This window comes from Tyto alba, unplaced genomic scaffold (genome assembly GCF_018691265.1).
Source record: "Tyto alba isolate M040663 unplaced genomic scaffold, T.alba_DEE_v4.0 Super-Scaffold_45, whole genome shotgun sequence".
Classification (NCBI taxonomy): Eukaryota; Metazoa; Chordata; class Aves; order Strigiformes; family Tytonidae; genus Tyto; species Tyto alba.
In genome coordinates, this window is record NW_024881321.1 from 30,309,741 (window position 1) to 30,334,605 (window position 24,865).

Here is a 24,865-nt window from a genome sequence, read left to right on the forward strand (position 1 = left end):
GATCTGTTCTTTCTGTCATGATTAGCTATAACAAACCCCGTTCCCGTTTGAAGTTCTTCTGACCTGTTCTATGTCCATTTCAGTATTTCTGTATTGTTTTGTTTCTACTAAATGTTGTGCTTTGTATTTGTGTTCCATCGAGTAAAGAAATGACTCAAGGCTTAAAGGAAAAGGCTTGGGTGTTTCCCAAATAATTACATCTTAGATTTTCTAGTTCTGGGCATATGAACTAAGCTACTGTTTTGTTTTCTTCCATTGTTTTTAATTCTGAATCGTTTAAAATCATTTGAGGGAGTAGTATTATGTTGCTGCCATCCTTCTAAGCCTCGTGTTTGTCCCCCACTGTGAGTTCCCATCTTTGGGGGCACAGTCTGAATCTGAAAACAGAATCATTCAATCTCTAAGGTAAGGATCATGAAGCAGAATTGTAGCGCTCATCTTCAATTTGTAACCCATTGTAGCCAAAACTGTAAGTGGCAGGACCTTGAAGAGACCTAGAGCAGTAAAAGCAAGGAAATTCTGCTGAAGCTACCTTCACTTCACCCATGCTCTTAGATGATTGAACATGGACAGTTTTTAACAGGGTTAACTCACTCCTCCCCCATAATACATTTTCCTGAGGTCACATCTGGTATTTAAGATCTGGAACATAACCACTAGAGCGGCTTGCTCCAGTTGGAGATCTATTGGGATGAATCTGAGGGCCACACACCCTGTTTACTTGGCCACATCAAAGTCAGAAATGTCCACGAGTTTCCACGAGTGGATAAAAGAATGTCCCACGGATAATAAATTACTGCTCAGTGGAAAAAGGAATCGACATCTTGTGTCTAGGAGTGTACCTCTTGTAAGAATGATGGGGCTTGATCAATGCTTCCTCAAGATGAGATCCAAAACACAGCCCCCAACAAAATGGCAAGAGAAAACTAAACATATGAATGAGCCCAGGGGGATGCAGAAGATGCCCGGGAATGTTTCAGAGATGCATCCTCTGGCCCTGATTTCAATGTGTTCCTTATGAAATATCCTGTATTTCCAGCCACAACAACTCCAAGCCAATAAAACAAGAAATATTCTCCTCCCATGTGATTTTGTCTATGAGGAAGATGTTTTTGTCCCTGAGGTCCAATGTAGAAGTAGAAGGCTGAGTGCAGGGACAAACATCAATTCTCCAGAAACAAGGTATTTTAATCACCTCTAAGGAGGGCCTCAGATAGGCAAAATAGAGTCTTTCTCCAAGACAAAGTACGTAAGGCATAATACTGAGCTGTCTCAAAGTGTGTTTTTCTATTCCATAATGGATGATCTACACTAACATCCTTGGTTACCCTGGCTGGCTGAAAGCTGGTTTTACCAAATTATCCACATGCAGAAAAGTAGAGATGTTTCTGAGAATGTTTTAGAGCTTCACCACTGATTCTCTGGGCCTTTACTATTGACCGTGCATTTCGTCAGAGTCATTATCTGATCTGATGACTATGAAATACTTAGTCCCCAGAATGTGTCAAGGAACCAATTACCTCAAATCAGCTCTTGTTCAACTTACAGCTAATGAATAACTATTACAAACTAATCAGTGCTGTAATGGTAATTAGTAAAGTGGGTAAAATAGCTGGAAATTAAAATGATTAAACTTGCCTGTTTGGAATTCCACGTTGAGCAGCAGTGAGTAAATGATATATTGCTCAAAGCAGAAATAATATATGGTCACTTGTGTATTTATGCTACAGTGCCACTGAGACAAATCCTCTGTGCTTCAGGCAGCTGTTTGAAGGGAGAGGACATACACTGCGGTGATAACGAGGACTGCCAAGAAGCTCAAGGAAAATTATGCCTTGTTATCACCATGGGCCCTTTCAGCCTTGTTCTCCTTCACCATGCGTGCACCTACGCACATTCTGCCAAGCTCTTGCCCCACTCCTGCAAGCTATTCTTTACTCAAAGACCATGTGAAAGTCTTTGGTGTATACCTTGTGGAGGAGTCCTTATCTGACAGCCCCCCAGTCTGAGGTCCTTTCCACATCTCCAGGTCCAACAATGCCTTCCTTTAGGTAAACTGCCTGTAGAAAATTCAGAAGCTCTTTGTATTTTGTCTTAAGCAAACTCAACTGCCATGGAGAAAAGCCATGAAACTCCCTCCCAACCATCCACCAGCAAATTCATGAAACAGTGACTTACCTCATTTTTGTTTTTTCACAGAAGGGACTTTTGTGAAGAGGTTGTTCCCATTATCCCACTGTGATAAAACTACATAGCTGTGCTTCCTTTTAAAGGAGAGTGTAGTTGTATTTTTTTCTGTCTTGTGTCTCTTTTGCTAGTGTTTCCTGAATCAGGGACAGCATTTTTCCAGAATTTAAAAGAACAGCAGTCTGACTTTCACCTGCCTCAATGGAAGCGGCCAAAAATTTAACATCGCAATCTGAGATTACTCAGTCAGTAGAGAGAATCAGGTACTTCCAGGGGCAATTCTCTTCCATGTGCTTCTCTGCTTGGTCTGTAAAGGGGACTGTAAAGGAGTTGAAGTTCCCGTGTTCCAACTTTGATATCAAACTCCCGTGCATGTAATGTATCGAAGACATCTGTAGGGAGCTGACAGCTCTAACGCAGGACGTACAGGTGCCCTGTGGTTTTCTAGAGCAGTATGCAGAAGCCAGATGGGACACTTTAAAGAATCCAAAATGGCAGTGGTACCTGAACCTCAACCCCAAAGCTGGGTCGGATGTTACAGGAAGTTTCTGTTAGAGCCTAGAAATTACCAGGAGCATTACCAACAGGGTTTCTCTTCAATGTGTGACATACTAATACCTTAACCAAAGAACAAAACTTCCTTTAGGATGCCTTTCAAAATGTATGAGAATAAGAGAAAGCCTTGTTACGTTTCATGTTGCTAATCACAATACATCCCCTTCTACTTAACTCTCCCTAAATGCATTCTTGCACAGGAAAAAACTCTTAAAACTGTAAGAGAAAAAGTTTTATAAACTTCAAAACAGGACTAAATTCTTACATGTATACCTACTTATGTCAGTATGTGTATGCATGCATATAAATATGTATATATAATTTGTACATGTACAGTATATATTTATATGCTTATATAAAAATATTGTTTATAAAGATTAAACTTGGGTGGTAAAAAGGAAACAGTTTAATGTAAACATAAATGAATCAGATGGTGATTACACTTTGTGTGTTCAGGTAGTAAGGTTCTGCATGTGATAGGGAAGCTTAATTTGCTTTTTTTCTCCTGTACGTAATTTTGTTGATGTGACTGTTAAATGGAATTGTAAAGCCAATTAATAACTGGTATTTCAAATTAAATAGTCAAACGTTGGGCAAATGAGGCTGGGAGGAATAGAAACAAAAAGGAAAAACAGTCGAGAAAAGAGAAAGTATTCCTTGGTGATTGTTGTTGACTGGTACATGTTAGGTTGCCTCACTGCCCCACTGGCAAACCTTCAGTTTTGTGGACTCCAGCAGTTACAGTAGCTCTTCTGCATTGAACATATGTTCTATTGATTACTGTTTGTCATTGGGGCCACTTGAAATGTAAATTACAGGAACTTCTTTTCTACTTGTGGTTTAATATTGTAAGGGAAATAATTTTAAGCGTAGATTGTTAATTGCAGTTCAGTTTTATCTTTATTCTGTGAAGCTAGATAGCATTTATGCTATTTTGGGGAGAACTGTGATAGCTTATGGTTGACAAAAGGATATTTTTATGAAACATAGGTAAAGGGGAGGAAAGATGGGTGACACATGCCAGCTTGATGTATTTTTTGCAAGCAAGCATCAAAACAATGATAAATGTTATATATGTTCAGATTATTTTTTAGGGAAAGGAGCTACTTCAGATTTTCATGAATTTACATTTCTTTCAAAGAAAGCCAACTTCAGCCTTAAAACGTGTGTATAAAAAGCTGTGAAGTTGTGGTTGATTTCTGAAAGATGCGAACTGTAAAGACTGTTTATATTTAAAATCGGCCTTCACCCCTCTCGGTAAATATATAAAAATGTACCAATGTTATTCTAAAGTATTCTGCTTTTGTTTTCTTGGCTCTTAGACAAATAATATCTGAATACCAAATCAGCAGTAAAACGTGAGATCAAGTGTGCTATGGAAGTGCTTTTCTTCAGTGTACTTCCTAGAATTTTCTATAAAATGGGAGTGGGATCGCTCAGTACATGAAAAGGTTGAGGAACTTGCTAGAAAGAAGGAGCTGTACCTTGGTACCTGGGAAAATGACTGGTACAGCATGACTGCAGAAATTGTGCAAGCTAGGCTAAGTTACTCAAGGAAAAATGAGGATTGCCTTAAAAAAAGATTAAAAGCTGAAGGATAGTGGGGATTCAAGGACACATAAGGGAGACAGAGCAACCAGAAGACCAGCTCCCGCTGAAAGGGAGTGGTCACAGACACCTGTCTTTAACATCTTCTAAAATCTCCTTTTCTCACATTTTACTTTAAAATTGCCATAAATTAAGTGACTTTGCCAACATCCCTATTTTTAGTTCATTTTGAAGATAACAGAGAAGTTATGTCAATCTCATTGATACTAGTTTTGTTTTCAGTGTATGCAATATAACTTAAAATGATTCTTAGCTTATATTAACTGATACTCATACATTTTTTTATAAATGAGGAATAATGTCTTGGCGTATCGCACCAAGAACCATAGCTTTTCTTTCTTACTGTTTTGAACTGAACAGATTGAAATTCATGCAATGTGCCCTTCACAATACAAAGTTGTCTTTCACATAATTCTTGTGATTTTTAAGAGGTCACACAATCATTTTCTTCAAGAAATGCTGAGAATCTCTGATGCTTCTTCCTCGAGTTTTCCTTTTTCTGTCTGCTATCTTGCGCAGCATAACCTTGTCAGAGAATAATGATGTTCAATGTTGCAGTGGTGCTGCCTGGTAATTTTTCAGATGGTTACTGTACTGGTGCTGACTATGAAATTCAGATTCTCCTTATATGAAACCTAAAAGAAGTCAAAAGACCTGAACAAAACTCAGCCTTCACTTCAGCTACAATTCAGTCATATGCCAGAAAACTCACATTTCTGAGTATTGATTGTGTTCGTTTACCACAGCAAAGTGCATTCATTGATAACTACCTGCTGGTATTGAATCAATCTTATGTGAAGCACAGGGCATTATTGTCAGGTAGGGTAAATAATATTGATTCTATTTTGAAATGAATATGACATAGGAGAAATTAATTTGATTCTATGAAGTCATTTAATTATGTTCTATTGACTACATAAACAGTGAAGGTTATGTAATAATATGATATCATGTGGCAAGTTACAGCTGCAAGCTTTAGCAAGGTTACCCCTTCATAATGGCAGTAAACACATTTTGGTTTTGTTTTGTATTAATGGAGAATGAGAAATCCAATGCCTGTAATCGATCTTAAAGTAGGATCCCAAATCCTCTGACACTCTGTAAGTAGAACTGTAGTCTTCACTGACTGCAGCAAACCAGGTCCTTGATTATGTTGTGGGTCAGCAGATTTTGAAGCTTCAAATATTATTCTGACTTATGTACTGTGCTGTCAAAACTCCTTATCTTCCAAAATAAGCAAATAATCAGGAATGGGAGAAGGGAGTTTTGTTGATTATACCATTTTGCTTGATCATCTTTCAAACTATTTGCTCTATGAAAGAGTAGCAAGAAAGGACAAGTGCAATAAGCAAAACTACCACAAACGTGAGTAAGCCATGGAGATAGTCTCACAGTTGCTCTTGCATCTATTCTCCTATAATGATAATGAACTGTATTACAGTAAAGTTGTTAAGCAGGAGCAGCTAAAGCATTGAAACCGAAACACAGAACTCTTTTTGGATTACAGGCAACCATGGAACCGAAATTTAAGTCATTGATCATATACCCCAAATGTTGTCTTCATAGGCTGTACAATTAATCTTGAAGTCTTAGTATATGAGAAAATAGATTATCAATTATCACATACCACATGAAGAGAGCAGGAGACAGAATTCTGCCAGTGCCCTGTGACACTTGTCTAATTGTAAATATTTAAGATCAAATAACTTGCAACCAAGTCGTAGCTGGTTGAACAGCTATCTAGAATTCAATACTTTTGGAAACAGTAGTGAGGTCAAAAGAGGTGGAGGAATAAAACCAGTTGTCTGTATTTGAAAAGGAGCCAGAGGATGTGGTCCACGTGACTGTGACTGGTGGATACAATTTTATCTTGGGTGAAACTTGTCTATAGAAAGTCGTATGTAGAGAAATTAAGGTAGATGAATAATTATCACCAATCATTGTTACAGAAATCGACACAACCATTGGTATGATTATATATACTTTTTTTTTGATAACAGTACTTCGGTATCATACATTCAGATACCTTTAGGCATCGGGCTTAAAGGTCCAGAGAGGCTCAAGTGCCTGTTTTGGCACCTATAGCAAGATTCAAGTGCAGCTTTGGTGTCTGAGTCAAAGCAAACGATCCAGGAAGCTTAAGATCCAGTAACCTTCTAAGTGTCCTCAGGGCACCTAAAATAGGTTTCACAGCTCTCTTAAAGATACCTGCATCTTCTCAGCAACCCTGCTCTGGGGAATTAGGTATCAAATGTTCATTTATCCTCACAGTGCTACTGAAACAAAGTACTTGAACTCATCTTAAGTCTCCTGAGAGAATAGTCTTCAGAAAACACCTAGCATGGGTGGGCAGCACTGAGTTCAACCCAAAGCCTAGCAGCTGTGGCCACATTCATCAAATTGCATAGCAGTAGACGGTAGAGATGCTCACTCTTTGCAGCTTCCCTTGCTGTTCATAGCACTTGCCTAGAAGGCTGAAGAATTGGGGTTCTGTGATGACTTCCACATGACAGAATTAAAATCCGCACTGTCTCTCCAGTATATGGTAATTGCCAGGTCTTACGGTGATAGAGGGAGAAACCTATTGCTTGAGCCATTCTGCTGGGAAAGCAGATTCTGGTCCCCATTTCCCTGTGTCTGACTAGGCAGCTGGGCAACTTTGGGAACAGAGACCAGAAGGCAGTTTTCCTCTCTCCCCAGCTGAGTTCCTTAGGCTTTAAGCCGCAGAACCAGTTTTATTTCCTCCTTGTCCCCTTTCTCTACTCATGACTGCATAATAGCCTGCCTTACACAGCAGGAGCAGTCTTCTTTGAGCACCCTGTAGTCAAATTTGTAAATATTTAAATTACTGAGTCCAGTTTGAAGTATGGAGCGCTGAGCTGCATCTTGATTGTCCTTTCAATATATCTACCCTGCTTGGTCACATATGTTACAGTTTTAGTCATCTACTGATGAAAGTCCTCCTTTAGCACCCTGAGCAGGATTGCCTTGTCAGCCAAATTCCAGCCATGTTGGATACATTTAAGTTTAAAAAAAGAAGAGAAAAGAGAAAACAGACTTTTTTTTTATTTTTGCAATGTGTTTCACTTTAAAATTTTATTTATAAATAATGTTATAAGACTCTTCAACCTTGATCTTACCGTACTGTGAAATGTTCTCAGTTCTATTTCTTTCCAAATTTGACAGACAAACTGGGAAGCTTTAAAGCATCAGGATAACCTGCATGTTTCTTCCTATCATTATACTGTGTAGTGCGGGTATTGTGATGGATAAAATCAGTACTAGTTATCTCCAGTCTTACCACCCTCTCCTTCTCTTCGTCCTCATTTTACTCTACACAGCAATGCTCAGGAATTTGTATTTCTCAGCAATGTTCTTTGTTGTTCCTAGTTTCTTTTCCTGTTCCCACAACAGGTTTATATAATTACTGATACACAGACTCACTCGGGTTGCTATGTATGCCAAGTGTGATTAACTGGTATGTTGAAAATAAATATGTAACTATGGATGTGTTACCCTACCGTGTTAACACTGCTAAAATTCTTTCCAGTTGACTGGTTTTCACCTCGTGGCCAGTGGATCACTCCTAGTCTTCTTCTGGGATAGACAAATTTGCTGGATGATTAACAACAGACTTGAGAATGAGTTCAGGTTTCTTGTAAATAGTGGGTTTGTTTTTCTGAAGCAAGGAGCCACAGTTAAAGAAACATGGCGAAGTTCTCTAATGATTGAAATAAATAAGTGCACTACAAGTTTCATTTCACCTTTTAAACCAGCAGATAAATTAGCCTTGTGACCCTGGAAAATAGCTCTTGGGCCTAAACCAGTAGTAGCTGCAACTGTAATAGTCCAGATGTACTGTAGGTTGCCTGAGCAATCATTCTGTTGGATTACACTCAGAAAAATGCTGGTGTGAGAAATAATCATATTTTAGATACACAATAAAATAGAACAGTTGTATAAAATACATCTCTAAAAGAAATCGTATGATGGCAATTGCGAATATATTTCCCATGGCCTAAAAAAAAAGAAAGATTGCTCAGTGAAGTGAAGAGTAGGACTGATAAAATATTTATTCAAAGTCTGTTATTTTTGAAGTTTCATTTGCATTTAAAGAAATATTCCTAGCTTTCCTTCTCCACTGTTTTCACTAGGGTCGTCTGAAACAGTTTCATGTGATCCTGTATTTGTTATGTCAAAAATTGAGTCAGGAGCAGAGATGAAAATACGGAGATCAATATACTCCGTGCTCTGAATGCCTCACAAAACCTTAGTTTAATTAAAAAAAATAAATACTAAATCACTTTAACCAATAACTTCAAAATATTGCCTTGAGGACGGAGGTTCAATCAATTATGAAGTAGTGGCCAAAGCTTATACACTAATAACTTTGGGGAGGGTTGGTTACCAGTTGTTAACTGAGGTGCTCTAGTCTGATCTTTGTTTGGGTGATTGCTTTCTCCTGGCTTATCAAGCGTAAGTGCATACGGTAACGTTCATCACTTCATCCCCAGTCCCAAATCCACTGAATAATGTTGCTGTTCACTGGTAAAAGACTTCGGAACTCACTTCTAACCTGAGCCTCTTACGTGAGTGTTAGGTCTTTGGGCTGAGACAGCTCAGTCCTAAATTGCCTATTGTGTATTTGGCAGTTATTAACTTTGTGTGAGTGAAATATTTATAAATACAAGCCTGTTTTTGAAATAGCTGCTCTAATTCATCAGCACACATAAATGATATGTTTGACTACTTGAGTGCTTAAAGCTGAAAATAAGAGTCTAGTCTTTGAGAGTTTTCTTTTTTTCAATTTTTCCTATCTATTTGATTTCAAATTTTCTGTTTTTTTCTGGCTGCTCTGCAATATTTTATGTATGATGTGCAATGTCAGTTGAAAGAAAAAAATAGAAATGGTCCCTGGAGCAGAAATGGAGCCTGCTTTCCTGACTTCTGGATCTCATCTAGTCTTGAAGAAGAAAGTAGCTGTGTTACTTGGTTCTGAAGAGGTGCAGCAGTAGAACTCTAAACGTGTATTTTGAACCAGGGAGAAGGGTAGAATACAAGTACCTTCAGTGTTAAGTGACAGATGATCAGGGGTTTGTATTGCTATTTTAGATTTAGGTGCTTCAATTCTCTCTAAGTGTCCTGCTTTGGGTACTGCATCTAGTCCTTAGATGTTAGCAAAGATTGTCAGGTAGGGTTTGAATTAGAAAGCACTAGTCTGTAATGTAAAAGAGCATTTTAAATCCTACATGAATAGTGCTGCTGGTAATCATAGATGCAACAGCATGTATTTCTGAATTGCAAAGATTAGAGAATATGCATGTGTTGCTGATGTAAATATCCATCCTAATGCCATGAAATTATTCCTGAAAATTTAATGGTAGAAAACAGGTATAATAGTGGTGCTGAGACTTTCATGATGATTTAGCATCCAGAATAATTAATAAACATAATTAAAAATGCTTTTATTACATATAATAAAATTTATAGCATTTTGGTGGATTTTTGTAATCCTACCATCAGTCTTTTTTGTTAATTTTATTGTATCTGTAGTAAAAACTAAGTTTCCTTAAACTGAGGAATAAAAAAGTAGAGCACAACTTTCCCCATGTTATTTGGTAGTTTTTCACCAGCCCCACCCTGAAGAAGACAGCAAAGATGAGGGATTTTCAAATAAACAATTCTCTTCCATGTAGATATGTCCATATTAATGCACAGCGTAGCAACTCAGTTCTTATTGAACTGACAGTTCTCACTGAAGTAGCTTGGGTGAGACCATGAATTTACTGAAAGCAGTGAGACTACTGATAGACACAAGTCCAGGACAGAACCATATTCAGGATTTAAAGCCTCTCTATCTCTAACCTTAACAGTAATGGTACTAAAACCCCTAAATCAGTTGCCAGGCTGTGTAATTACCGTGGTGTGAGAGCAGAGTGTCTGGCAGGAAGACGCACAGAAGAGATTATCACACAGTTTATGTAAAGCTGCACCATATTAGATGGCTTGAGTTCTCATACATGTAGTCACTCCTTTCTTACAGCTTCCCCTCATGACCAGCTTTGACTTCTGAGTTTGCAACAGCCTTACAAATGCATTCTGGACTTGCCCAGGTTCAAGGGGCTTCATATGTTAACTTCCCCAAATCCATGTTTCAATCCAGAGGGTTTTGCAAACTGGATCAAAACTCTGTAAAAAGGCCTTGGCTTCCTACACACATTTTTCTCTAGTTGCAGATGTCATTGTGCTACCTGCTGTACAAAACAAAACAGAAAGATGCTGTGGCTTACCAAGTAGTATTTGGAAGTGCTCCAAGGCAAATTAACAGACCAAGCTCTAACCAGTGCTTGCCCAACCATTAGAAAACTTTGTAAGCTGTGAAAGAATGCAGTTTGCTCTGCAATTTTCTCCCTGTGAAACGTACAGACTAAACCCATTTTTGCAGTCAGTGGAAAATAAGACCTATCTAAGTGTTCTGTATGGTTGTAGGTAGCCTCACAGTGAATGAAAGGCCTCTGTACTCTGCTTTTTCTTCCATTTAATTGAGTGCCAGAAGTAGTGCTGAGCTTAAAGGGAAGAGGAGTCAAACATTTATTATTCCATGGGCACCCAGAGAGGGAAAAAACATTGGTGTCTAGAAATTAAGCAGCATTCACTTGACATTTCTGCAAATCAATTCTACTCAATAGGGTTGTGGGCTTTTTTTTTTTTTTTTTTTTCCTAGAGAGGGATTTGTTGTACCTCAAATCAAACAGTACTTTTCAAAAAGTACTCCCTTACTGAACTTATTGAATAATTTATGAATTTTTAGTTAACCAAAACAAACCAGGCTGAAAAATAGTAAGTATCCTACAGATGTTGGGTTGCTATATAATTGGTACTATAGTTTTACACATCTTTGTTGGCTTTACCCTTTTTATAAGTAGTTACCTTATATACACCACCCAAGTCTCTAGTCAAACCAAACTCTGCAGGTTGCTTTTGTGAGCTTTGCAGAGTTCATTTTCAATGGACTTGCTTTTTATGGTTGTGAAAATCCATTACTCTAACAAGTTATGTTAGCAAGACATACAGACAACTTGGTAGTCACCCGTGGCCAGTGCAGTTCATTGCAACCTTTATTAGTTGGACATCTGCATATTTCTTCTCCTCAGACAATGAACTCCAGGGCAGTCAAACCAAACTTCTCTCTGAAAGATGTTTAAGGACTTGGTTGTGGTCATATCGTTAACACTAACTGCAGCTATTTTCCAAGTATAAGAACAGGAGGAGGGAGGGCAAGTGGCTACTTATGAAACAGTATATTTTTATTTTCAGAATATTGAGCCTTCCTAGCCATTTTGTCTAGGATACAGTTGAAATCTCAGGGCAAACAAATATTATAGTTACCTGTAGGTAATGGAGGTTCAACGTGGCAGCAAACTTGTCTTGCTTGCTACCACTGAGTCTGCTCCATCACCTTCTTTTCCTGCATGCATCCTGTAGCGGTGGTCACTAAAATTTGATTGCATTTGTTTTGTGTTTGTTTGTTTGTTTTGACTGGGTTTTTGTGTTGTTTGTTTTTTTGTGTTTTTTTTTTGTTGTTGTTGTTGTTGTTGTTGTTGTGGTTTTTTTTTTTTTTGGTGGTTGTTGGTTGGTTTTGGTTTTCTTTGAGGCGGGTGTATTTTTTGAAAAACAAAACCAAAAACCCGTTCTATTGTGCAACCATCTGCTTGTTCTCTGCTACATAATGAAGAGAGAATTGCATGGTTCTGGTCAGTGGTTACATTTTTATTGTTATATAATAAACAGGTCAAATGTTCTTGGCCATTTAAAACACGGTATTTTTTTTTTTCTTTTTTAGTTAATACATGTTAAAAACCACTGTGTTGTATAATAGCATTAGTCATGTTTAACCACACTGTCTGCACCTATCTGGTAAGATATAATTTTTCCTACTCCAGATCATGTTCCATGTTTAGGGGGTATGACTTTTTAAACACTTAGGCATGTGATGTGTCTTATACTAACAAGTCCTGATGGCTGCTGTTGGCCTGGTTACATGTGAAAAGTTAGGCAAAAGCCTGCAGGATCGGGACACTTTTCAGAAAACAATTGCTTTTTCTTGTGCAGATTTCTTAATGCTCTTTTTCAACAGATTTTAGCAGAGAAATATATATTATTCCAGTAGGAGCTTCTGGTGTTTTGGGACAGAAAGCAAGTTGCTAATGACATAACTAAGCCATTTTTGCGAAGTTGCAAGCATTATGGCAGGAACCTGTTTTTAACTGACCCACAGATGAGTGGAGGCAGCGGCATGTACGTACGTATGTTCTGCACATGGTACTCAAAGCGGTTCTCCCTGGCTTTTCACTAACTAGCATATATAAAGTAAATGTTTGAAGTATAAGTTGACCATATTTGAAGCATAAGAGTGATGAAAGTGATGCATTATGTCACTGTAACATATTGACATTATCAATTATGTGTTATTAAACAGGTTAGCTAACTGAATGATTTACCTTGTGTTTAACTGCCTTTTTCAATTAAAGGTAGCAAATGCTGTAGAACTGGGGCACAGTCATAGAAACCATATATTTTCTCCTGTTAACACCAGCACTGCTGACATGCAGGTGATGGGAGTGTTGGCATTTTGCTGCAGGCTCTAATGGGCTGGTTTAAATGGTCTAAAAAAAGTGATTAATGATTAGGAACAGGACTGTTACACAGCTTCACAGCTCTTTTCCTCAATGCGATTCCATTTATGTCAACTAGCCACACACTTGGGAGGTGTTATTTCAAAGTAGTCAACACAGGTTTTTTTTTTTTTTTTCTACTGCCATTTGTTTCTGTTTCATAGGTCCCTTTGGTTGGCCAGATATATCTCGTGTTTCCTTAAAGTTGTAAGCTTCAGTGATAAAGAAGGATAATCCACAGGCTTTGTATGTGTGGTGACCAAATTCTAAACTGTTGAACTCTACTGTCATTTCAAAACAGGGAATGCTGTCTTTGACATTACTTACTCCTGTTTGGTGTATTGTGTTGGAAATAATTTAAAGTTTCCTCTCAAAGCAATTGAAGCACTTTGTCAACCAATGTGTGGTTTTCTTCTGCTATCCACTTGATTTTGCAGCAAGCAGTAATTTGTACATTAGTACTGCTTGTTTGTAATGGGTAACTGTCCACCCCTAAACCCTTCTTTATATACATGGATACATGTATACGTATGTATTTGTTAGGTGTATTTCTCGGGGACCTGAGGTCAATAAACACTACTACAATACTTTACATCCTCCCCCCCGGAATAATTATCTGCCCTTAGTAGGAAAAATCAGTAGTTCCAAAAGAAAATTGAAAACAAGATTGGAAAATCCTGCATCTCAGTCTCTTTAGTGAACCTTAGGACAGTGAGATATCTTATAAATATAATGCATTCTCTTTGCTCTTTTAAGCTAAGGCAGTGTCAAACACTGAAGAGTAGTGGCGATTGAACACCCAGGTGAAGTTACCTTGTATTTTTTTGAAGTTTATTTCACTGTGCTAAGATCTTAGAGCTCGTGGCTGAAAGTCAGCATTTGCTCTTAAGTGTCATGTTGTGAGTGAGGGAAATATGTTTTTTTTTCAGCACGGGGCATTGTGTGGTATTTTAGTTGCTAGCATTTTGTCTTGGCATTTTTTTAGTGATCAAAGTATGAAGCTAAGTCTTAGCTGTGTACAAGTTCAACCAAGTGTTCTGAACAAGAAGCTTAAGGAAAAGGTTTGTATCATAATTTGGAGGCAGAGGGAGATGATTTCGAGTGCAGTGGCATTGGTTCCCACATGTGTACTAGAGCCACTCTTCTGCAGAATAAAAGTTATACCAGACAGATTTGCAACGTCTGTGAGGATGGGAGCATGGCTCAACGGCGAGCATGTCACCCAGCTGCCTTGCCCTTGAATGTGGTGCTCAAGGTGGCATTGTAGCTCGTCTTTCTTTTTTAATGGTATATTTAGCCACCTCTGCCAGGAAAGCGAGGCTCAGGCAGGCAGTCTGGGTGTCCGTCGGGTGTGCTTGCCCCTCGGCTCCCCAGTAACTTTGACTTAGTTGAGCGACTTCAAATGTAGCAGCGGGGGAAAGGTCCTAAAAGGGTTATGGTCCAAACCCTTTCGTGAATATAAGGTGTCCAGCTGGAGGAAGAGGCTGCAATTTCATGTGCTAGGGTGTGTGGGCTGAGGGTTTGGTAAAACTCACCGTTTATTTATGGTGAGAGAATCTACACTGGGGAGTGGAGTGCCGAACGTCCCCGGGGCCGCAGTGCTGGTTTAGGGATGGCCAACAGTTACAGACCCCATGGGTGAGGAAGCAGGCTTCATTCGTCCTGGTGCTGCCAGCTACTTGCTGCTTCTGAGAGATTCTCCTCTCCTGCTTCCACAGTATGTGGAGGGGGATTTTCAGGGATTTTCTTCTCTCTGTATGTTTACGGGCTAGAATATGTGTAGTTGTTACTACAGGTGTGTAAAGCTGCTTCCCTTCTTCCTCCTTACCACCAGCCACTTGAATGTCTTGGGGTTTTGTTTGTGGTTTTTTTCTTTGCTTGGTGTTTGCCCTTTTTTGCTTGTTTGTTTGTTTCGGTTTCTGTTTGTTTGTGGTTTTTTATTTTTGTGGTTTTTTTTTTTTTGTTGTTGTTGTTATTCATTTATGGGGCTTTTTGTGTTTTGGTTTTTTGTTTTTTTTTTTTTTTTTTTTTGTTTTGTTTTTTTTTTTTCTTAGCAAAAACACAGTTTCTGTTTAAAGAGCCTGCATTTCTAGTCCACAGATGGGTCAGGGGAACATCTGCTCCTCATAGTTTACAAATGTCACTTATTAACTCAGGCCCCCAAAACCCGGGCAGGGTGGCAACTGTTCCCAGGGCCTCCTTAGCCTGCTACTTGTCTTTTGGAAGCGTCTGCTGAGGTTCATTACACGTGTTTATTCCTCAGTTTTCTTCTTGGCTCGGATTCGCTACTAAGATTCTGTTCTGAAGCGATGATGTAAAATATATATTTTTTTTTTCTTACGCATCAGTGCAGCACTTTTCCCCCTGTAGTTCATAGTAGTGCTGTTTGTGCGCAGGTTTCAAAGGAACCTCATCTCCATATGGTTTTACTCGATAATCCTTTATCCACCATCTTCAGCTCTCATTCCGTTGCTTTCTTGCCTGTGGCTACGTTTCTATCTCTGCATCAATTAGCACAGTGATTTATACAACAAGCAAGCAGTTTAGAGGTAATGGTACACAATTAACATCTCATTCCACCATAAAGGGTATGCTAAATACCCCAGTCACTGCTTTCTCTGCCTGGAATTGAAATAAGTGTTTGTCCTAATTCATATGCTATCTGATGTGAAGTGGGCCTGCTTTGTACGGCACTACACCATTAATCTAATTATAGATAGCTGCAAATGAAGTGCTGTCTGAGCACAGAGACTGAAGAAAATAGCGCTTTTGTCATTTAGCATGACTCTGTGAAGCAAGATCGCACTTTACATGGCAGCATGGCAAAATGGAAATCTGAATAATATTGCTGCCTGTTGCATCTTTTCTAATTACAGCAGCATTGTAAACACAACTGGGCGCTGGTATAAATAGAGCTGTAGCTGCGCTGTCATGTGGGTTGGAGGAGAAAATCCTTAGTGTGCTGTTGTATTAAATGATGCATCCTGATTGACAGCTACCTGGAGACTGCGCTGATGGAGTTGTCAAAGCCGTGCGCCGACGGGCTGCTCCGGCGGCGGCAGCGGCTCCCGCGCCCGCGCGGCTCCGCGCCCCGCGCACCCCGCCCCCCGCGCATCCCTCCCTCCCCGCGCATCCCTCCCTCCCCGCGCATCCCTCCCTCCCCGCGCATCCCTCCTTCCCCGCGCATCCTGCCCCCCGCGCATCCCTCCTTCCCCGCGCATCCCTCCCTCCCCGCGCACCCCGCCCCCCCCGCATCCCTCCTTCCCCGCGCATCCCGCCCTCCCCCCGCATCCCTCCTTCCCCGTGCATCCCTCCCTCCCCGCGCATCCCTCCTTCCCCGTGCATCCCTCCCTCCCCGCGCACTCCCACCCCCGCGCATCCCTCCCCGCGCACTCCCCCCCCCCGCGCATCCCTCCCTCCCCGCGCACCCCGCCCCCCGCGCATCCCTCCCCCCCCGCGCATCCCTCCCTCCCCGCGCACCCCGCCCCCCGCGCATCCCACCCCCCGCGCATCCCTCCTTCCCCGCGCATCCCACCCCCCGCGCATCCCACCCCCCGCGCATCCCACCCCCCGCGCATCCCACCCCCCGCGCACCCCGCCCCCCGCGCATCCCTCCTTCCCCTCGCATCCCACCCCCCGCGCATCCCACCCCCCGCGCACTCCCCCCCCCGCGCATCCCTCCCTCCCCGCGCATCCCTCCTCCCCGCGCATCCCACCCCCCGCGCATCCCGCGCTGCGCGGCGGCGGGCCGGCCCCCGGCGGAGCGCATCTCCCGGCGGGCGGCTGCAGGGGGCTGGTTCTGCCCCTTCAGCCTTAGGCTGAGGTGGAGGGAATGTATTTTTGCGTGGCTTTAACCCGTGTTAGGTTTCTCCGGAGTGTTAATTGTCTATCACACAAGGGCTGGGAAGTGGGAAATGTGGCTGAATTACAATTCTAATTAAGTTTCTGCTGCCGGAGTGGGTGCTATCTGGTGGTGAGGCTCCTCTCATTTTTTCTTTCCCTTTTGCTGCTACTAAAGCTTTGCTCATTATTTTTTGTGGCTGCTTTGTTTTTGGCTTTGGTTTTTAACTGTCTCCGGAACATGTTGAGTGTTTGCTCCTCCATCAGACTAAAAGTGCCGTTGTGTTGTGCAGGTGTTAATGCCAGTAGTCCTCACCACCACCCTGCGGAAGTAAATTAGCTCTAGAGCTCGGAAAAAAAATCCTCTGGTTTGCAAACTGTCATTCATCTCCTTGTTGAGTAAGAAATCCTTGACTCTGAAAGAAGGTGGTGCCTGACACCTTCAAGTAATATGGAGTAAAGACATCATTTACCCGTTTAGGTGCTGTGGTGGAAATCTAAGCAAGGGTGCGGCCCCGATGTTAAAATGTATAATGGTTAACAAAAAATGCAGCGTGCTCACTGTGTTCAGCACTGGAACGTTGCTTAGTGCTGCTTTGAATAAATACCAAGTAACATACTACTTACTTGTGGATCTATGATTCTCAGACCGCAGGTGACAACAGTTAAGTGACTTGAGGCAGGATGAGGATTAAGAATGTTAAAGGGAAACTATGTGACCACAGTTAATAAATTTCACTGATTCCAAAAATGAGACTGTAAGGTTACTGACGATAATGAAGACGCACAGCAGACAGTTTCTCTACTGAAATCTGAGCTACATAAGATTTTCACCCTCCTGACCACAAGAATGACAGACGTCTGAAAAACATGGTCGAACATTTAGGGAAAGCAGACTTGAAAATCCACATCTGGTCAGCAGTCCAAACACTGCCGTAAGTAACATATGGGTAGTGATACATTAGATTGCTCTATAAAATCTCCAAAGGAGCTTGAACATTTACAGCTTCTGGGGACATGAATTTTAGGTATACAGCGAAGATCATATTTAATAAAGGAACGTGAGATATAACAGAGTGCAGTTTTGAGGATTTTACTGAAGGTTTACAATATTCTGTTGTACACGGCAAGGGAACCATATCTGTGCAAACTGTAGAACTTGGTTTTAAGCAAAGTTGGGGTCAGATGTGCCCTGGCCACCTTTTTTGTAGCAGCTGGTCTACTTCTTGTCTACCGACTTGGGGGGGATCAGCACGGAATATGTCTACAAAAAACCTCCACGAAACCCAAGGTATAATTTTCACTGTATTTGCTTTCCTTCCCCCACCTTACTCCTTTGCACTACTATTATTACACCTTTTTGTTTCCTTCCTATTTGTCACGGAGATTTGGGTGTAAGAGGTAGTTTTGCGTTACATGGACATCCAGTTCATTGAGTGGGCGAGGTAGGACAGGATACTGTTACCCGTAGAAAACTATTAAGTAACATCACTTTTCCCTACTACAATTTTTGCCAACTGATCATGGACTCCAGCAGTCTTGTGGAAAAGAAACACCTGTTTTCTGGGCCATCAAAAGCTCTGCGGCCCCTTTCGGGTACCTCTTTATTGACTTTACTGTGGCTGGCAGAATTAGGCTCTTGAAGCCCCGTGGCCTGGAACAGTGGCTGGTGACAACTACTCGTCAGCGCAGATCTGATGGCTAGCAGATTTCCTTGCTCCGAGAGTCCACCCACAATCTATTTATGACTCCAACAGATGTGTGTTCTGGTTTAGGCCAGTGGAAACCTTCTGGTCTCTATTTATAAGCCAAAGTTTACAGCCCTCCCCAATTTACGCTCGCTCTTTCTCCCGTCTCCTGAGGATAAAGGAAGCAAACCCAAACCTCATCCGCACTCCGTTGGTAGTGTACTGAAACGTCTGCTTCGTACGTTCAGCGTTGCCCTCACCAGATCAATGGCACAGCAGCACGGTTAATCGTGTAATGACAGAATGTGGTATATTCTTAATTGCCTTTGTGGGAGCAGCACTGGCAGGCGTTGTTTGAGGTGGTCTTCCAGAGAGCCTGGTGGTTCTCCCTGAGCCCCAGGCGGCACCTGGGTTAGGTGAGCAGCCCCTTGCACCCCCTGCCCAGCTCCTCCCCGAGAGACAAGAACCAGCTTTACAAAGGGACACTTATGTGGGTATTTAGTGGGGTCCAGCCAGCAGCAGAAATACATCAAAGGTAATCTTAAAGAAGGAACCTTTCTTTGCGGCTTTGTCTTTTTCTATTCTGAAAGGTTATTTGTGAACCAACTGTCCCAAAAAAGGCCTTTCCCCAGAAGTTTACTGTTGTTATTTTTTACTTTTTGATTACAGTAACTTGCTTATCCCCCAAACAGACTAAAGAACAATAAACAAATACAAAAGGAAAAGGAACAGCTCATCAATAACAAAGACCTGCGTTTTAAAGCTTTGAGTGTACTGACTCTTACATCTCACTCCAAGTAAAGCAGGAGTCCTGCAGAGAAAGGAATCTAAAAGATATGAAAATTATAAAGATAGTAAAAACAATGTTTGGTAGGGATATTTTAACTTGGTGTGGAGAACTGAGCTTTAAAGTGCAGCATACTGAGGAATATGGTTTTCCCCCCACTGCTGTATGTTGTGGAGTGCGTAGGCAAGTCTGTATTTCAGTCCCTGTGAAATAGTCTAACCGAGATGAATGCAGAAGGTATAGCTTTCACTTCAAGTTTAAATCTTGAAATTGGGCAGCTTGGATGTGTTATATGTGGCTTAAAAAACTAAATAGTATCTAAGCCCAATCCTTTGAAATTGTATCAAAATAGTCTCTTGCAAGAGGCAACAATACAGTCCACAAATCTAACTTATGTTTTCTTCCTTTTTTTTTTTTTTTTTTTTATTTTCAAACTCTGACTACAAAGAAGACACTAACCACGGATACTGAAACTGTGCAATTTGATGTAATTATATTCCCCCCCATAGATTTAATGAAGGACTTTTAAGTACAATTTATCTTTGATAAATAGTCCCTCTGCACAGAATGTTTATTAGATTGACAGCAGAATACACTCTGCAAGCTTTTTTTCCTTGCCACTTATGACTCAGATGAATTTTAATAGGAGTAAAAAGCTTTTATTTGCACAGTAATTTCACTTAAGGATCATATCCTTCAGAAACTGGCAGACACTTGTATGTCTTGATTGCAAAACAGACACTCAAGAGTAAAGAAACATGCATAAGATGTTATTATTTGACTTGTCACACTGCTGCAATTCTATTTGCAACTTCTGTCATCAAATCTCCTGTAGGCATCACCTCCCCTCTCCCCACAGCATACATGCAGGTGTGTGTACGCACACGCGCACACACACGCTCTACTTTCAGAAAAAAAAGAAACAGCGCGGAGCAAGCCTCACTGAGTGTAGCTGCTTGCTCAGGGAGAGAAGTAGCTGTATTTTGGGGTGGAAAATCTGAGTGCCACAGCCTTAATTGTCATGATGATGCCTGCAGGAGGCCTGGAGTTAAAGCAGCTTTTCTGAGTACAAAATGGTGCCGGTTTCCCAGTGGCAGCTTTTGGGCATGGGTTCTCGGGTCTTTGGGTGCAGTTTACGGCTTCAGGGAATATTGTTGTGGCGTTTTACTGCATTTTACTGGGGTGGCGGTGGAGGATCGGTTCATTTAACCATTGGCTTGCATTTCTGATTAGAAGCAAGTATTCCGAACTGAGCGACTGCCCTGTTCACTGTACACAGTCTCGTGTGTCCAAACGCCGTTTGTGGCGGGTGGTAATCCTCCGCTCCGTTGTTGTAATTTGGCTTCGAAAGGTGCTTTTTAAAGATGTCACTGCAGAGTTAATCACCTTTTGCGTGGATTTCTAAACACCTTGTTCCGCTCTCTACGGAAGCAGAAGGTAGAGTCCCCCTTTACCTTCACCGTAAGGATATCGGGTTTTTTCTGTCCGTGTGAAAATGAAAAGTAAAGACATTTCGTTGCTCATAAAACAATAGCAAATTGTTTTGGAGGAAAACATACTGTGCGAAGCAAGGTGTTGAACTTTACATCGGCAAAATAGGCATTTGCATTGTAAATGCGGTTCATCCAATGCTTATTAGGAAAAAAACCTTTGTTTAAATTACGGCCGGGCCGCGGTGGGGCCCCCGGCGCGAGGCGGGAGCGTCGCGCGGGGACCTGCTGCCCCCTGGCGGCGCGCGGCGACCCGTGGGGGCCGGACACGGCGGGACGCGGACGCGGAGGGGTCGCGGGGTTTTGAAACGGAAAAGCCTGGAGCCGACATCAGTGCCCACGCGTGTTTTCCGCAGGGGTTTGTTGAAAGGCGTGCTCTCAGGCGCGTGGGGGTCGTCGTGTTCTTTTCCGTTCCTACCTGCAGGAAAACATACTAGAGAAAACATTTTATTTTTTTTCTTTTACTGTTTTTTTGGTTTGTTTGTTTGTTTGTTTGTTTTTATTGAGAGCAGTTGCTGAACAGGTTTCATTACAGATAAAGTCTGTTCACTGCAACCCTCAGCGTTCCGTCGTTCTGCCTGCGCATGGAAAAATGGAATCAAAGTTGCTCAATACGTTTTAACTGCAAAATCTAAGGAAGTCATTAACTTCAGACATTAAATACATGATAAAAAGAAATGTTTAAAAAGCAAACATGATGTTTAAAATCAATCCTGTCACTGAAAATCTGGCAGACTTTCCCCAAGGGTCAGTTTCCAATTCAGCACAGCACTGGAAACGAATCCCTCAATATTCCTTATCCACTAAAGGTAACGTGCACTAAGCGTAAGGGTATTTCTGCTTCTTAAATTTGTATCTCCCCTCTCTACCCCCAATTTTTCAAATGAATCTGAACATTTCTTTACTACTGTACTTGATTCTTTCCTTTTAACGTGCTCACTGCTGCAGGTTGTGGTTGCATATTTTTCTTTCTACATCCTGAAAATGAAACTCTGAATAAAGATTTCAAACAGTGGTTTTTAGATAGTCCCGTGAAGAATAGATAACAGATGCATTACATAAAAACATGCCATAAAATAGTGCAGATTGTTGACTGGAATTCACCAAGGTGCAGTTTTCTAAAACATTCCTCTTCCTATTCTTTAGTACAAATTACAAATACTGACGAAGGTTGCTGCTGAGCTGAGCAAGTACATGCCAGAGAAAGCAGCAGAGGACACCTCCAGCATTTTGAGATCTCCCATGCCTGGAGCAGTGGTGGCAGTTTCTGTCAAGCCTGGGGACACGGTAAGAAACGTGATCTATATATCTGCATTTTTATTTTATATTCCACACAAATTTCTCCTTGGTGCAACTGAAACTACAGGTCACAGGTTGCTTTTTTTTTTTTTTTTTTTTTTTTTTTTTTTTTTAATACGTCACTTGTAGAATAAAGTGTGCTGAAGGATGTGTACTGCCTCTCATTTGAATTACAAAAACTAATAAAGGACACACAATTCAAATTAAACTCACTTTAAAAGGAAAATTTTCAGCTGGGTATGAGTCCACAGCTGAAACTCAACAAATAGCTTGGTTTTGTATCACAAATGCCTTGGCGGGGGAAAAAAATAGTGTGTGCCTATATGCGTGTGTATATACGTGCTATTAGTGCTAGCAGGAGGGGATTGTTGTTTCTCTGCCTTGAAGCAGTGAAAATATTACTAAACACAAGGGACACAGGATAGGTATTTAACTTGCTTTTCCTTCTCTTCCACCCCATTTTTTTTTTTTTTTTTTAAGAATCCCCATGTTAACATTTTGCAAGATGTGGATCTCTTGAATTGGGTTTTCCATGCTGGGAATTCCCAGTCTCTTATGGGAATCCTCTTATCCTGCAGAAGGAATAAACTTGACATACAGAAGGGCAACAGAACATTCTGTTGCTGTCCTGGGGATTTCCAGTGCTTCTTACCTCACATCCAGCTGGAAACGAATGTAAATAGAGTGTTTTAGAGTTACATATAAACACCTACTTGAACTCAACTTTATATGTAATTCTGCCATATTGTATCATATGTTATTTCTGAGGTCAGGGCCCTTATCTCATAACCATTGAAAGCAATAGAGTGATGCAGACACAGGAATATTTGAATCAGATTGTGCCGATTAATTTTAAAGCAGTATTGTCAACTAAATGGTGCCATAAACATGTATGTGGCACTTAGATACAAACAGAAAGCTTTAGTCATAGAGTTCATAATTTATGGCAATGAAGCATAGATTTTCTTGAGAGATGGTGTAGAAATGGGATCAAGATCTCAAGTCCAAAATTAGCACTGCACTTACTATGTGACAGTCATCAACTGTGCTGCTAAAATGATTTGTTTGCTTAAATTTTGCTACTTCTGGTTTTAGAATATGTGGTTGTTTCTATCTATTTACAGAGAGGAGCAAGTCATTGTGTTAGTGTTAAAGATCTGTAGGTGCAATTATTTATAGTAATGAATTAAAGACATTTCAGAGGAAACAGAACTAAGTACAGCTGAGTAAAAATCAGCAAGAGAAATTATTTTACCTTCTACACTTAGCTTTCTGGTTTTGTGATCTACACATGCATACACACACTGTTTATACCTTTAAAACCAGCAGTATTCAATTAAAATTAATCGCTGTGTTACTGCATGGACAAAGAAATCTGTGATTTCTGTGTCTAGGCAATATGAGTGGCTGAGAGAGGGAGATTTTAAGCAAATACTTTTTTTTATTTTTTGGTGAAAAATGAAGGGAAACAGTTTTAAGGCAAGGATTTTGAGACTTTTAAAATTTATTTAAGATTTTTGTTCAGAAGTTAATTCTGCTAAATGTTACCATCCTCCTTGCCCTGAAGAATAGACAGTTCTTGTCTTGAACAAATAGAACTAGTTGAGAAGGAGGCCAGAGCCAAAGGGATTTTAAGTAAATAAATAAATGAATCTCCCTCCACAAATCCACAAGTGGTGCAGTGCATCAGAGCACAAGTTGTTAAATAATGTGTGGGGATTTTTTTTTTTTCTCCTCTTCTCCTCTCCTGCAGCCTTTTGCTGGAGGCACTGAGTGGCAGAGCATTTGAACAGCGTAATCTCTTCTGCTGACCTGAGCTTGTCAATGCTAATTGTGTGGCTCTAATTGCAAAAACACATTTGCGTTATTGAAAAGGGTTTAACTTAAATCCTTCCTTTTCAGGACTAGTGTCAAAACGTTAAAAAAAAGCGAGACAGCAAGCGAGATGAGGGTAGCATCAGCTATGGGCTCTGAATAAGCGGTGGGATGGTGTGATTCAGATTACAGGTTTTGGCTGTCCGTCAGAAACCGGCTCACTCACTGCAGCTGTCCCAGGCACGATGGGCAGGGAACTGTAGCTCCCGGATAAATACAGCTCTTTTTGTCACACGGCTTGGGAAAAGTCTAATTTCTTTAGAGTGCTGGGGAAATGGGGGTTCAAGTAGCTCCCATTCTGTGTTTGCAGCTGGATTCGGCAGCTCAGATTTGCACGGTGTGTGTGAAAGCAGCGCGGCTGAGAGACGGGAGGGCGCGAGGCAGCTGTCCATCCTTCCGCTCAGGTGTTGCGGGTGCTGGCAGCGGAGCTGTTAGCTGCTCTGCGGGGGTCTGCTCCTAACCTGTGGTCTCTGCCCAGCGGTGCCGCGCTGGCAGAGGTGCTCTCCGAGCGGTCGGCCAGCAGCACACTCCTTCAGGTGTCACTTGAGAAAACTCCTAGAGAGGGGGCACCTCGTTTTTGTCTGAATGGCTGCGGGCGCTTGCCAACTCGGGTTTAGTGCCTGCGGCTCGGCTGCAGGGGGGCATCACGCCCAGTCAGGTAAAGCCTGTGGTGTCGGTTAGTCCCTCTCTGTGTGTCCTTAGCCAAATGAGACGGCGGCGCTGATCTCTGCGTTAGTTTTCCTCACTCGATGTACCACTCTTTTTCCTTGAAGCACAGTGTTCTCATCTGACTGCTGCTGCTGGAAAATACTTTGGCCTGATGAAGCCCGATAGAAGGCTGTGTGAGCATCCTCTATCCAG

General features: G+C 41.3%; 1 protein-coding gene across 2 annotated transcripts in view; it reads left to right on the top strand.

Moving 5' to 3' along the window:
• Positions 1-24,865, top strand: part of PCCA (propionyl-CoA carboxylase subunit alpha) — a 304,978-nt gene that overhangs the window by 263,907 nt on the left and 16,206 nt on the right. For both annotated transcript variants that reach the window (XM_042805848.1, XM_042805846.1), the window contains one exon: positions 21,977-22,117. In XM_042805848.1, the coding sequence (XP_042661782.1) occupies positions 21,977-22,117 (141 nt within the window). The remainder of the gene's footprint in view (positions 1-21,976; positions 22,118-24,865) is intronic.